The 15,145-nt window shown below is 42.1% G+C and overlaps 1 protein-coding gene across 1 annotated transcript in view; it reads left to right on the top strand.

Moving 5' to 3' along the window:
• The first annotated feature begins 3,349 nt into the window (after nucleotides 1–3,349).
• LOC119414260 (macrophage mannose receptor 1-like) overlaps nucleotides 3,350–15,145 on the top strand; it is a 35,778-nt gene continuing 23,982 nt past the window's right edge. The window contains exons 1-13 of the mRNA XM_037681355.1: nucleotides 3,350–3,413; nucleotides 3,656–4,012; nucleotides 4,160–4,327; nucleotides 8,368–8,520; nucleotides 9,230–9,352; nucleotides 10,545–10,682; nucleotides 10,787–10,966; nucleotides 11,962–12,116; nucleotides 12,351–12,464; nucleotides 12,680–12,795; nucleotides 13,623–13,771; nucleotides 13,868–14,067; nucleotides 14,769–14,887. Coding sequence (XP_037537283.1) covers nucleotides 3,350–3,413; nucleotides 3,656–4,012; nucleotides 4,160–4,327; nucleotides 8,368–8,520; nucleotides 9,230–9,352; nucleotides 10,545–10,682; nucleotides 10,787–10,966; nucleotides 11,962–12,116; nucleotides 12,351–12,464; nucleotides 12,680–12,795; nucleotides 13,623–13,771; nucleotides 13,868–14,067; nucleotides 14,769–14,887 — 2,036 coding nt within the window. The remainder of the gene's footprint in view (nucleotides 3,414–3,655; nucleotides 4,013–4,159; nucleotides 4,328–8,367; nucleotides 8,521–9,229; nucleotides 9,353–10,544; nucleotides 10,683–10,786; nucleotides 10,967–11,961; nucleotides 12,117–12,350; nucleotides 12,465–12,679; nucleotides 12,796–13,622; nucleotides 13,772–13,867; nucleotides 14,068–14,768; nucleotides 14,888–15,145) is intronic.

Below are 15,145 nucleotides of genomic sequence, written 5' to 3'. Positions count from 1 at the left end.
GGAAGATCTGCGGTGGATGTGGTCTCCAGCTACAAGTACTTGGGTGTGCACCTAAACAACAACATCAGCTGGGGCAACAACACTACGAGCCTGATCAAGAAAGCTCATCAGAGACTCTACTTGCTCAGACGACTGAGACAAGCTGGTCTAGGAAGCTCAGTTCTCACCTCCTTCTACAGGTGTGCAGTGGAGAGCATCCTGTGCTCCAGCATCAACGTGTGGCATGGAGGCTGCACAGCTGCAGAAAGAAGAGCTTTGCAGAGAGTGGTGAAGGCTGCACAAAAGTCTGTTGGAGTCAGCCTCCTCACCATCACAGACATCTACACTTCTAGATGCAGGAAGAGGGCCATCTGCATCATGAAGGACCCCACTCACCCAACACACACACTAAAAAATCACTAATGCCACTTGATGGTTGATATGTGCTGCTGACTATCCTAGCTGCTGATTTATTTCATGCTGCTGTATTTATTCGTGCTCATTAGCTCACACAGACTCATGTTTGTGCTGCTGTTGTTCGGCATGTTGTTTTTGCACTATTACGTGTTTAGCGTTAAGTGTTTAGTCTTTCAGCTCTCTACTCCTCACAGAGGGCTTTGATATCTCGGTGGTAACTGGTTGGGTCAGGAAGGGCATTCAGTGTAAGAGTAATTGCCAAGTCTTCATGCAACTTAGTTTGCTGTGGCGGCCCCTGAAGAAGGGAGCAGCTCAAAAAAAAAGAAGAAAAAAAAGCGTTTAGCGTATTTTTAGTTTAGCATATTACTTAGTTCATACCTTAGATTTATTACTGTATTTCTTTTACAATTTATACTTTTGTTGGAAGTAACCGGGACCCAGTGTACACAGTTTCATTCCACCACATGTACCACAAGCGATGCGAATGACAATAAAGAACCTTGAACTTGACCTTGATTCACTTTCTTTCTCTATTGACATTTCTTCCAGCCCATCTTGTTACATTCAATATGGGTCTTCTCTCATTTGCTGAAACTGATGGTTCCCAGGATTTATGGAGCTACTTCCATGCCTGTCACAGCTGTAGAAGGAAGTAACAGGCTTTGTGAATACAACATCAGTAGGGATACAATGGATCCAGTGGGTTTCAGTGCCTGGTACCGTCAGCTTTCGTGGCCAGCAGGTGTCGGTTGACCTGGTATAGACTTCAAATGCAGCACATAAGCAGTCTCAGCCAGCAGGTTAGTGATTGGTTTATGGCTGATAAATATGATCAGTTGAAAGTGCACCTTTTTTCATCTCTCAGTCTGATGTATGTGTCACATAATTGTAGTCTCTTATAAAAGAAGTTTTCTTCAAGTTTCCAATTCTCGGCAGCTTACCGATTTTTTTACAGCAACAGGACATCTCTCCTGTAGTGCACAAAAGACAAGAGGACATTCTTTTCTCAAACAAGCTCTTAAATTGAATTAAAAAGTTTCAATATTTACTATGAAAATAGAAAAAAGAAGAAGAAAGAAACCACGTTCACGTGATATTTTCTCTTTCGCCTTCGACAAAGACGGTCACTCTTTCTCTCCCTCCCTCCTGCGTTTTTGCTGTCTTGTCCTGTTAAACTCAGAGCCTCTCTTTATACATCTTCTGTTTAGAAAATTATGGATTTGGTCAGCTGGTCCCTCAACACAATTGCTATTTTTTTTTCCACCAGCCGACATGGTGCTGGAGAGCCCTCATGCCCTGAACGGGTCCACGCAGCTGAGTATGTCGTTGATTCTTGGAGTGAGTGAAAAATGGTGTGCCTATCTGTTCCGTCCATGGAGGACATAGAAGATGTTTGCATTATTTGATTTATGATAACAGTATTTCTGCTTTTTTGGAATCGGCGGATACCTTGGAAATTGACAAAGTTGGAAGACATCGGCAGCAGTTTTGGCCATGGTAAAGCTGCCAGCCTTATGTGAAGGATTAATCCGTTCCTTGAGCTCTCAAACTCGTATGCTTAACGAGCTCATCCACAATCTGGATGCAATTCTGAGAATTGTAGGCCACTTGCAGCACCCGGAACTCACCAGTATGAAGGATTCAATTTTGGAGAATGCTAAATCAAGCACGGACCGGAATGTCCACTAATTCTGGCTATTTGGATTCGCCATTGAGTATTTCAGCTGAACTTGAAGGCAGACTGAAAACAAAGTCTGGAGGCACAAACAATTGTTATTTATGTGAATTTGGCCTTCCTGCTGGCCTTGGACAGGCCAACTTATCTCAAATTGCTCCTGGATAATTTGTAAACTAGAAGCTCTGCCTGCACCTCCCTCCTCGTGGGCTGGTGGGCGTCACTCAGATTCAATGATGAGTCCGGAGGTCCGGTTCTGATCCAGTTCCTGGTCGTTCCGTGCGGTTCTCTGCATCCACTGGGCACCAAAGTCACTATGGGATAAGGACCAAACTTTTTCAGATTGGGTCCAAACTTTCCCTCTATTTCAGCAGAAGGCAAAAGGGCACTGTTGGCTTCTGGGAAATGTAGTTTTTTTGAGTGGTGATACAGTATTGGCTTATTGAGAGAAAAGTACAAAATGGTGGCGTCTGTCCTAAGTATTTTTATTGTTAACTTTTTGCTGTACAGTATCCTGTACTGTCCCAATCACGTGAGTAAAATAAAGTTGACAATCATGTGCTGGGTATAATTTTTTTCTTGTAAAATCTTACATTGAAAAACCGCAAAAGAGCGAGTCTGCATAAGTCGAACCGCAAAGTAACGAGGACTACTTCATTTCCTATTTAGATAGACTTTGCATTTTCCTAAATACACATTATGTCTTTTTTTGTTGTTGTTTTTTTATGTATTTTGAGTAGCACCATGAAGAGATTTTTTTAGCTATCGTGCAGCAGTTTTTTAAATTTATTTTAATAAATACAAATATTCTCAAATTGAACAAAACTGCACAACAACTGCTATGTATTTTAACATTTTAATTCTTGTACACGCTCTTGTAAGTTAGATGGCTTTTCCAAACTCCTCTTTAACTGCCAGATGAAGTCCGTTCGTCAGTTACAAGTTAAAACAGAGACGATTTCTCAGACCTAGAGTATGCAAGAGGCATTAAAGGCAGAATTGAAACTTGATTGTTGAACCAACTGGCATACAAATAAAAGGAACTGGGCTGTACTACTCCGTTCCCAAGAAGTAAAATCTTGAAAAGATGTCATGAAGATAATGCTGACTTTTTAGGATGGTTGATTAAAAAAAAGAAGAAGTGGTGAGAAATAGCATAATGTTTCAGTGTATTTAAAGCACCCGTCTCTTCACAATCACCAAGACAAAGCTGAGATTTTCTGCAGGCTACAAATGGATTAGGTGTTTGGCTGTTAACCTTTCAGACGCATCATAACAATGAAGACTGTATGTTTGGTCCTTGTTTTTGTCCTACTAGCATTACAATGCTTGGCATCAGATGGTACAGTATTCCAGCTATTTTTACTAAACTTATTTCTAGAAATTTAAAGGTTAGGTCTCGTACAAGGCAAAAATAACCTGGTAGAATACTTTTTGTCTGTTAAACTTTAAATAGCGATTTTTAACTATTGTTTTTGAGTGGAGTGTTTGTACGTTAGAAATTATGAGAAATGTTGGTTTATTTTAAGAACAGAACAAATGATGGCTTCAATTTATTTATTTATTTACATTTTCTCTCTGCAGATTCACCATTTCAACTAATCAACAAAGCTACTGGATTTTGTTTGGTCAAAACTGGTGTCACCTGTGATGACATACGATGGACAACTGGTGGACGGCTGCTGGTTGAGGGGAAGAATAGATGCCTCGGAGTCCAGGGGAAAAGTGTGGGGAGTGAAGTACACCTCTACGATTGTGATGAAAACAGTGAGCTCCAAAAATGGGAATGCAAGAATGAAACGGTGCTCGCTCTCCAAGGCCAGGAGCTTTATGTTGAGCCCAAGGCAGACGGCCCAGCTGTACTCTCAAAAACGATTGGACCCAACAGCCACCTCACAATTTCAGGAACGTCGAGTGGAGCCTGTTCAAGAACTTACAGAGGTATAAAACACTCATTAAATTCAAACTTTGAGACTGTAGTGATCAAGATGACATAAATATTAATAGAGTTTGGGTTTATTAGTTTCAAAAGGGGATCCAGGTGTGGTAAAAAAATCACTGCTGGTCTTGTTTGTTCTTTTATTTCAGAAATTTACACTATTGAAGGAACTGCAGCTGGAAGGATGTGCATGTTTCCTTTTATGTACGACAACCAGTGGTACTCAAGCTGCACACTGATTGACTCCGAGGAGCGTCTTTGGTGTTCTGTCGAAACAAAGTATGAACACGAGAACTGGGGCTACTGCCCAACAAACAGTGAGTACTTCAAAACATTGGTTACGTACTGTAACCCCAGATTCTATGAGTATAGGCATAGCCCTTTAAGGCTGTCGCTGGTGGGTTTATCCCATCATGCAAAGCATCGCACTGAAAAAATTAGTCCACGCACACGTTGTGTGGGCCCCACCCGGTCCCTATAAATTACGTTAAGAGCGGGTAATCGGCTCTCAAATAGTTTTTTCTTCAGCCATTTAGGAGCCAGTGACGCATGACGCTTAAAGGGCTACGCCTATACGCATAGAATCTGGGGTTACAGTACGTAACCAACATTCTATTTCGTATAGGCTTTGCCCTTTAAGGCTGTCGCTGGTGGGTTAAGGGTGAAGCAGATGTAGTCTCCGCCTCACTGGGTCCATTCAAACACCATAAGAAGCACCCGCTTGCCCAAAAACACATCTTGTCACTCAGCTCTCCATGTGCGTAATTAATCATCGCCTAATTATGCGCACCATGCACAGACGTGCAGTGCATAATTTACGTTTTCCGAGTGCATGAATGCCCCGGAAAGGTTTTCAACAGAAAAGAGGAGAGGCTGAAAAAGGCCGTGAACCTAACAGATCCACGGCTCTTCAATTTGAACATATTAATGATAAATGAACTGATTATTAATCAAATTAACTGATTGATGACAGTAGAACAAGAACAACAGTCACAACCTGTGACTGATAACAACATCTCACACTGTAAATGCATGCAGTCAGATGTGAGTTTAAACGAGATTCCATGAAACAATATTCATTCTGTTAAGGCACTAAGGACAGAAAGAGTCATGGAATGCGCCGACACATCACGTAAATAAAAGCGAATAAATGAACAGGGTGTTGAGCACACGGCCGCAGTGCAAATATCCTGCATTGACATACCATTATGCAAAGCAGTCGAAGATGCGATACCTCTAGTCGAGTGCGCCCTGAGGTTGTCAGGAGGCTCTAAATCTGACACTATGTAGGCTTCAGAAATGGCTTCACACAGCCAGTGTGACAGGCACTGGGTGGATAACGGGCGACCTGCAGATGCGTCTCTATAGTGCACAAACAAATGTTGAGTCTGAGGCAGTGCCGCCGTGCGTGACACGTAACACGTCAACGCACATACAGGGCAGAGAAGATGGAAAGATGCTTCTTCTCTGCCCAACACAACAACCGTCTCGCAATGTGTAACATTTGGGCTGAGCGCCGACTCCACACATTTTGAAAACGTGCGTGGCGCGAGGGAATACCCCAACGTGAGTCTGTTGTACTGATAGTGGGTCCCTTGAAAGGAGAAGCGAAATAACTTTCTGTGCTTTGGAATGATCGGGATGTGGAAGTAGGCGTCTTTCAGATCGATGGAGGTAAACCAGTCGTTTTGCTGAATATTGTCTAACAATTGTCTGGTTGTCAACATGTGAAATTGTCTCTCCATGACTGATTTGTTGAAAATTGACAAATCCAAGATGGGTCTCATCCCTCCGGTCCGTCTTGGGACCAGGAAGTAACGAGAGTAGAACCCTGTGTTTTCCTCTCCTTCTGGAACCCTGGAAATTACATTTTTCACCAGAAGTTCCTGAACCTCTGCATGGAGGAACGAGATCTGTTCTGGGCATGACAGAACCGTCTCTAAAATTCCTCCAAACGAGGGGGGTTGAGCTGCGAACTGCAGTGTGTATCCCCTGCTGATAAGGCGGTTCATCCATCTGTCTAGAGCACGCGCTCACTGCCACTCGGCGTAACGTTCGGGGAGCAGATGCGCGTCTCTGTGCTGTGTCATGTTTTTTTACGGACGTCAACCGATTTACAGCCTCTACCGCCGTCATGCGCTGTGAAGGCGTAGTTCGAGCGACCCAAGGTGAGGCTTTCTTGAAAGGGCTCTGAAGGCACTTCAGTGCCGCACTCAGGCTGCGGGCTCACATCCGTGCTGATGTGAGCTGGCGTGCGCTGAGGGGAGGTGCGCACGCGCCCTTGGCCATGTGGTGCTGCTTCGGCGAAGGCTGCCTCTGCCGCGGGGGCACGCGTTTGCCGCCGCTGCAGTCAGAGGAGGCAGCGCACAGCTTAGGTTGAGAGCGAGGTTTCCCACTGGACTCAGTCTGCTGAAAACATTCACTTTTGGCTGTGTCACACGCGCCTTTTATGTGTTGTTTTGAGCTGCGGTGATTTTTAAAAACCTGTTTGAAGGACACCGGCTCGTTTTGTATGGAGGATGTGTGAGGAGAAGCCGCTGTGAGATCATCTGAACTGACAGACAGGCTGAAATCAGACACTTTAATTCCTGAATGATGTTTACGTTTTATTTCAAAACTCTAACCATCATTTTGCGCACACACACCCTCGGCAAGGAGTCAATTTTTTAATCTTCTCCCCTGTGAGCCTTGCGGTTGGTTCTTCCAGGGGGGCACCTGTTGGCGGTCTCTGGGGAAACGCTGTACTGCTGGATGCAGGGATGAGGAGGGCTGTTCTCTGACAGGAGGGGCCGGCGGCGGAGCGGAGCAAAAAGATGCTGCTGCAGCTGTGGCTCTTCTTTGCTGCTGTCTTTGGTCATGTTGCTCTCTCCAGCGGGCGGGGGGCGAGAAGAAGAGTGCGGCTTGACCAGATGGCGCACAGCCTCTGACACCTCCTCCGACTTCTTCGAGTTGTCAAGCATGGCCTTGAAGTTGGCTCAGAACAGCGTGTCTGTCATGATGGGGCCCTCCAAAAAGTCCTTCTGCAGCTTCTCCGGCAGGGAGGGGAAGTGACGGAGCCAGGTGGATTGCTGAACCATTGTCATCCAGGCTGCGATGCGAACCAGGCAAATAGCAGAAGAGGCGCACAGGTTCATGATGACGTCAGACGTCTTGCAAAGTGAACTCTTCATCTCCTCAGGCAGGTCTGTTTGTTCGAACCTCTTTGAAATGCTGTACGCTAGCAGCGCAACATTATTGTTTGCTGCGGCTGCCTGGAACGCACACTGGTGAGCTCGGTTGGAGAGAGACATCACCATCTGATCATGCTTCCCCAGAGGCACAGGACGCTGGTCCAACCTGGACATCTTTGCTCCGAGAGCCTCCACCAGGCTTGGCTCCAGGGGGGGCACCGAGGGAAAACTCCACTCAGTAAACCCCTCCACTCTGGTGATGGGTGCAAATGTGGAAACCGGCGCTCTAAGTCTACCAGGTCTGGCTACAGCCTCGTTCCAGTAGGACGTCACTGCTGGGAAACGAGGCCAGATGGGGTCAGGGCGGTGAGCTGGGGTGAAGGCAAACCTTCCCGCTAAATCAGCCGATCTGGGCGGGGGGAGGAGAGGGACGGAAAGTCCCTTCGTGTCAGCCGCCTCCTGAATTATGCCGGGCAGCTCCGAGAGGAGGGCACCGACGGCTGGGAGCATTGTGGTCGCTGATGTGGAAAGGCCCGGGGGTGGTGAGCATCCGCTCGGACCCCCTCGTCCCGACACCACGCTCTCCAGGATAGAGTGAGCAGTGGGGCTGCTGCTGACATCGCCTGTCCCGGAGGAACCATCCAATTCGCTCCGAGAGCTGGCGTTGAAAAAATCAATGGTGTCGTCCAGCAAACAGTCTCCCGCCATGGAGAGGCACTGTTAGCCTGGAACAAGGCTGCTCGCCTCTGCCTCTCCTCCAGGGGAAGGAGGTCACAGAGGTGGCAGGAGGAGGCGAGGTCGGCATGGCGGGGCCCCAGGCATCTTTCGCAGATGTTGTGCCAATCGAAACTCAGCATGTAGCCGATCTTGCAGGACGGAAACAGGTGGATGATGTTGGTGCTGGACATCGTTGTTGAAACTCAGTGCTATACGCTTGCTGAAGAAAAATGGTAGCCGATTACCCACTCTTAATGTAATTTATATGGACTGGGTGGGGCCAACACAACAGTTGGCGTGGACTCACTTTTTCAGTGCAATGCTTTGCATGACGGGATAAACCCACCAGCGACAGCCTTAAAGGGCGAAGCCTATACGAAATAGAACTGTTAGAATATCATTTATGAAAAATGTTGACCTCGAAAAGGGAAAGATAAACAACAGAAAATAAAGCTCAGAATATTTTGCAGTAAAGGAAAACTGGCACAAACACCCAAGTGGAGCAGTTTACCAGCTGAACACACAGTCAGCTCTGACATGGCTGCAGGCTGAAACCAGCTGTAAGCAGCAGGGAGCCTCCCTGCTCAGTATCACTGATCCGCACCAGCAGGCCTATGTCACAGGTAAGATGACACACATTCAAACATGTTTAGACTAAAATGTGCATTGAAATGAGTTATTGTAATTTTTCCCCCCTACAACAACGTAATTAGAAAGATGGTAAAAAAGGCTGGTGGAAATGAGTGAGACAAAGTTTTTTTAGAAATATTTTTGTGCTTTTTAAACACATGGTCACAATGTGCAGTGGATTGTTCCAAACATAACTTAAAACTTTTGTTGTTAAACTAGAAAAACAAAAAGCTGACATGGCAGCGTACTAGAAAACTCTAACATGCGTAACTAATCAAACTCAGAACAGGACCATGAATATACAGGAGACAGAGCACTGAAGACAAGTATGCCGAACGGAGAAAACAGGAACACAGAAATAACTAAACTAAACGAACAAAACTGAAACACCTGAGCAGACAACGACAACGGTAACAGGTGTGATTGGGCGTGGCAGGACAGAGGGACATCATCAATGCTGAGAAACTCTGAATTGAAAAGAATTGAAATGGAGACAAACTAATCAGACAAACAACACAAGTAAGTGAATTAAACACACAAGGTACAGAAAATATAACACATGGCCAAAATGGGAACTGAGCATGATCTAGAGACACAACAGAACTAAATGCAGAATAACAAAGGGGTGACATCTGATCACAAAACTACAAACCATCAAACAAAATGATCAAAATACACAGATCCTAACATACACACTCTCAGCCCTGCTAGATCTAAGTGGCATCCATCAAGGGTACAAGCTTTGGACTGGACTGACTCTGGACTCAGAACATGGCTGGAAGTGGACCAATGGGAACGCTTTCCGTTATCTGAATTGGGACTCAGGTAGTATTTACTTTCATTTTACTAATCTACAAAGTACTTTTGTATATTTAAAGTGACTTGTTTCTTTTTTTAATGATTACACAAGCAGTTGTTGATTTTACAAAACATTTCTTATTATCAACACAAACAAATGACCCTGTTTACCTCAAAAACTTGTAAACTGTAAAGTAAATAACTTCTGATGGCTTAACAACCTAAATATTGACTCAAAAAGCAGATATTGGTTAACATATACTGTAGATCATTGTGTTGTTTTTGTTCACAACCTGTAAGTTTTATTAGGCAACATGATTGTATTTACAATATAAAGACTTCTTTATATACAATAGTCCCTCATTTATTGCGGGTGTTTGGGACCACGCCCACCAGCGATAAGTGAAAACTGCGAAGTAGGGATACAGTAGTTCAAGTTCACTTCAAGTACAGTAAACGTGCCAGGCTGCAATCACACTCATCACCTGTTACTCCCAATCTCCCTCCTTAAATAAACAATTTAAATGCTGTAACATTTTAAATAAGCAATCCATGCAGCATGGAGTGCTTATTTAAAATGTTACAGTATTTAAATTTAAATTGTAGAGAAGAGAAGTGCAGCAGGACATCAAAGGGATGTCACACCGCTTCAGCTCTGCAGCACGGAGCATTAATGTGCTTGATCAATTACACTTCAAAAACCGAACATAGTAGTTCTAAAATAATTAAAAATAACTTTTAACACTTTTATATTTTGTGATTATTACAATTTTATGATGTGACATACTGTGAATTTTAATTTGGAAGACAAAAGTTGATTGGTGCATCTGGACAGCAAAGGGTTGACCCTTCACAAAGCCACATCAGAAGAAATGTGTGCCTGGCATAGAAGGAGATCAGCTGTTCAGCTGCAGGAAGGAGCTTTCCCCTGCACTTGTGGGCTGCACACATGGTGCAAAATCATTTAAAATAATTTATTTTGAATAAACAATCCATGGCTCATCCATCTATCAGCCAATTGTGTCATGTCCAATCTTACTTTGAAAAACCGTGATATAGCAAATCCGCGAAAAGCGAACCGCGAAGTAACGAGGGACTACTGTATATATTAAATCTTAGCATAGCACAATACACAACATAAAACTTTTATTAATGGATAGCCAAATTAAGAGATATACGTATATCATTGTACCTCTGTTTATCTACTTTGTTGTTTTAGGGTATCCAATTTCATATCCAGGACATGTTTGTGGAATTATGGATGGATCTGTGAGGTTCTCCTGGCAAAATTCAAAATGTGACAAGAAACTGGGCTATATCTGCTACAGTAAAGGAGTTTTGCCTTCTCCTACTGAAAGTAATGAAAGAGATTTTCTCTCCTTTCTGAATTTAAAATTAGTTTCAATTTATATCATTTGTTTACTTCTCAAATTACCTTTTTTTAAATTGTTTTGTAACCAGGTGTAGATGCAGGATTCTGCTCAGCGCCATGGATTCCATACAACGGTCACTGCTTTCACCTTTATCGCACAGAGAAAACATGGACTGGTGCTCGGTCAGCTTGCCTTAAAGAAGGTGGAGATCTCACAAGCATCCGCAACGTGGAGGACCAAAGCTTTGTCATCTCTCAGCTTGGCTACGGTAAAAAACAAAACAAACAAACAAAAAAAAATAATCTACGGCTGGAAAACAACAATTAAATCAGTGGTGGGGTACCAAGTTGCCAGGTTGTTTTAGCATAGAGAGAAACAGCATATTTTTCAATTCAATTCAATTCAATTCAATTCAATTCAAAAATACTTTATTAATCCCAGAGGGAAATTAAATGTTGTTGTAGCTCATTTTCCTTGTTTCATAAAAGAGTTGTTCTAGATGTTGATGGTTGTGGGCGGGCAAAATCTCTTGTGATGGTCCGTCTTATAGCAGATCTGAAAAAACTGGCCACAGATGTTGATCTGTTTACTTGCACTTGATTGGCCTCCTGGGCTTCAGGAGCACCTGAATATTGGGCAGAAATCCTCCCAGGGCAATGGCCATTCCTCCCAGCAGCTTGTTGAGCTCCTAATCGCTGCGGACAGCCAACTGTAGGTGCTGATGGACGATCCTGTCCTTCCGCTGTCATGAGCCGTGTTTCCTGCTAGTTCCAGGATCTCAGTGGTCAGGCACTCGAGCACAGCTGGCAGGTAGATGAAAATGCGTCCACAGAACATCCTTTTCAACTCATTTGAAATTTAGGGCTGTAGTTGAGATATTACTTGAGCTTTTGAGATGTTAATCAGCTGCTGTTGGTTGTAGAAACTGCCTTGTTGCCATGGTTACGCATCATAACAAATGTCCAAAACTAAAAAAGTTTCAGTAAAAATCCTTCCAGCTGCACAGCGTCCGATACCAGAGGAAACAATCATCCAAAAAATGTGATTTACATCCAGAAAAGGAGGAATAAAATTTTCCAAAAGCAAAATCTCAGAATGAAAGTAACAGAGCTGCTCCAACATGCAGCCACCTTGAGCGGCACAATTCTAGAACCAGAATGTGTCATCATATATTGCACGCCATCTTAAAATGAAGTATTTTATATTTAATGTGCAGCAGTTTTTTGTCAAATGAATATGTGATATTAATTTTCCTGTTTGTAGCTTCCACAGACGAGCTTTGGATTGGACTCAATGACAAGAAGACAGAAGGCCTGTTTGACTGGAGTGACCAGTCCACAGTCAGCTTCATCAGCTGGGAACTTGGAAAACCAGCTGTCACCGCAGGACAAGAAGACTGTGTTCTTATCAGGGGAGAGGTATAGATCATCACACGGTGCCTTTTCTTTGTTCTGTGACTAAAACTAACCAGGTCCAAAAAATAATCTATGCAGCTGATACAATATTTTCTAGAGCACACCAATTTTGTTATAGATTTGCTCACAAATGTTAATTCTACACCCTGTTTTTGTGGTAAAAACAACATTTTGTTTCTTTAGCTAACATGTTCGAACATTCATTATAGAAATTTTCTGTGCATTTCTTTTTTGCAGAGTGGAAATTGGGCCGACCGTGAATGTCAGGAGAAACATGGCTTCATTTGTATGAAAACAAGTTCTCCAGAACCCTCTGGGGACGAGGTGGAACAGAACCCGGGCTGCAGGATTGTGAGTGTCTCTTTCAGTATTTAGAATATAAAGTAAGTTTGGATATTCTGCCTCGAATAAAAGAAAAAGTAAAATTTTAACGAACTGGAGTCTAAATGAATACATTTTATATAGATTTTTAGAACAATAATGAAAACAAGATGGCAACTTTAAAAGTCCTATTTAGGTGATTTAGCCACGCAACATGACAAAATTCCTTAATCTTTCTTTTCAAGGGTTGGAAAAGACATGGCTCCTACTGCTACTTTATTGGGACGGAGACAAAGATGTTTGATGAAGCGAAAGACCACTGCAGGGGCTCAGATTCCTACTTGGCAGATATTTCATCAAGGTAAAACCAATAATTATTCATCATAAAATTCTAAACAAACTACTGTATATCTGATTTTTAAGATAAGGAATTACAGCCATTGTAAATATTTAGGTCTAAGGGTTTATAAATCAGGAATTGATAAAGAGAATCATCTGTTTATTTACCAGGTCATAAAATGAGCTAAGTTCAACTTCTGATTTACAATATAATATAACCTAACACATTGTGGTAATATTTAATACAAAGCTAGAAAATTTCAGCAATTTGAATAACAAAATATTAGTTTCATAGGATTTTCAGAGTTTTACTAGCAGCTTGGTGCTGTCAAGCAAAGTCAACAGCAAAGCTGCAGTAAAATCACTGAAAAGTAAATAAATACAAATCTGGTCCAAATTTCAGACATTGGGCGTTGTTATGGCAGGATCTTAAGAAAACTGAATTTCAAAAGGACTTTTTAAAAATCAGGGGTCATGTTTAAAAAGGAAAAGGCTAAATTATTTCACATCTACTTGAAAGACTAATAAAGTCAAACAGAGGTAAAAACTAGTTTAGTTACCATAAATTTTCTCAAATTAACTCTATGGTTTTATTTTTCTGTGTTTTAGCACATCAATTATACTAGGCTGTTATATTATGTATTGTTTGTTTGAGGTTGTGCCAATTTAAACTGAAGAAACATGGGCCAGAATTTTTTTCAAATGTCTCCTGATACGTAAAACTGTAAAGTGTACAGAGGGTGGACTTAGTTTTCCCTGCTAGTATAATAGGCTGTTTACCAGTCATACACATTTGGGTTGTGCGTCAGTCAATAACAAACCCTTTCTTTCTCTTAAACATGTTTCCAGGATGGATAATGCCTTCCTTGTCAGCTTGGTGGGTTTGAGACCAGAGAAACATTTTTGGTTGGGGCTCTCAAACCAGATGAACAAAGATGTTTTTGAGTGGACCAACACAAAATCTGTGAGATTTACTCACTGGAATTTTGAAATGCCAGGTAATGTATATTTTTTAAAAACTTAATTAAATGTACAGTATATGAAAGGCACATTACAATTGACAAATTACAATTTTGTGCTATTTTCATAACAAGGGCACAGCCAGGGTTGTGTTGCTATGGCAACTGGGAGTTTTGCAGGTCTCTGGGATGTGTTGCCTTGTACCAACAGGGAGAAGTTCATCTGCAAACATCTGGCGGAGTGGGCTATTCTAACTCCTGCCCCACCAACTGTTCCCTCCACCACATGTGAATTAGGCTGGACCAAATTCAAATCCAGAAACTTGTGTTATAAGGTAAAATACGGTTCACTCTCACCTCTGATATTTATTTAAACACATTTTTAATGATTAATTATTCAGCAGGAATAATTGATGTCTGTGGACACTATGCTGTTCCTAATTGTTGAGACTGGTTATTTACACACCGTTAACAATCGTTGCGTTTTTGTATTTTATTTTTGCTCAGAACTGAACAATAACAACTAAAAAAACCCTTTATGATCTATTTAAAGAACTGCACGTTAAATGGTTAGAAACATATTCACTTGAGATTGTAAGTCCATCTGGGAGATAATCCATTAAAATTTTGCACTGTAAATGAGGAATAGTGTAACTTTTAAATAAGTTACCAGTTTGCTGAAAATAAGAGTAAACCAAAGTAAAAATTATGATAAACGTGTGATTTAATTGTGAAAAATGATTGTTATAAAATAATTTTGCAATGTTGCTAACCTCTACAGTGTACAATGCTTAAAATATACCATTTCCCTCTCCCAGTCGGATGTCATATAACGCTCAACAGGTTTACTTTGTCCAAATATGTTCACTAAAAGTCAAGATATTGACGACTAGTTCCTGAACTGGAAGCTTGAAAAAAGTATTTCATAAAAATAAATACTGTAAATGGTGGCAAAGTTAATATGTTCACTCTTGAATGAAGTATTAAGGCACTTTCAAACAGGTGTAAAATAATAGTTGAGCTCCATGTGTTAAAGATGTATCAAGCTTATTCAAAACAGAAGACTTGGTATGAGGCCAGAGATTTCTGCAGAGCGATTGGAGGAGACTTGGTCAGCTTCCACAGCGCTGCTGAACTGAAAATGGAGCCATGGAGGTACAAAATGATTTTCTGTACATACTGCATTCACAGCAGCTTTTCAATGTAAGGCATGGCAAATGTTCAGTAAACTCTTCTTGTTACTTACATGACATGTTTGTTTAACATAAAAATCTAGGGTGGCCAACAGGTACAAATGTGCTGCAAACAACTAAATGCTTTGCAAATGGTGAAGCACACTCCTATCTATACACACACACACACACACCCACACACACACACCCACACACACACACACACACACACACACACATA

The sequence above is a fragment of the Nematolebias whitei genome, chromosome 9 (genome assembly GCF_014905685.2).
Source record: "Nematolebias whitei isolate Nwh7 chromosome 9, NemWhi1, whole genome shotgun sequence".
NCBI lineage: Eukaryota > Metazoa > Chordata > Actinopteri > Cyprinodontiformes > Rivulidae > Nematolebias > Nematolebias whitei.
Note: the sequence above shows the minus strand (reverse complement) of the source record. Positions and strands in the feature narration are given on the sequence as shown.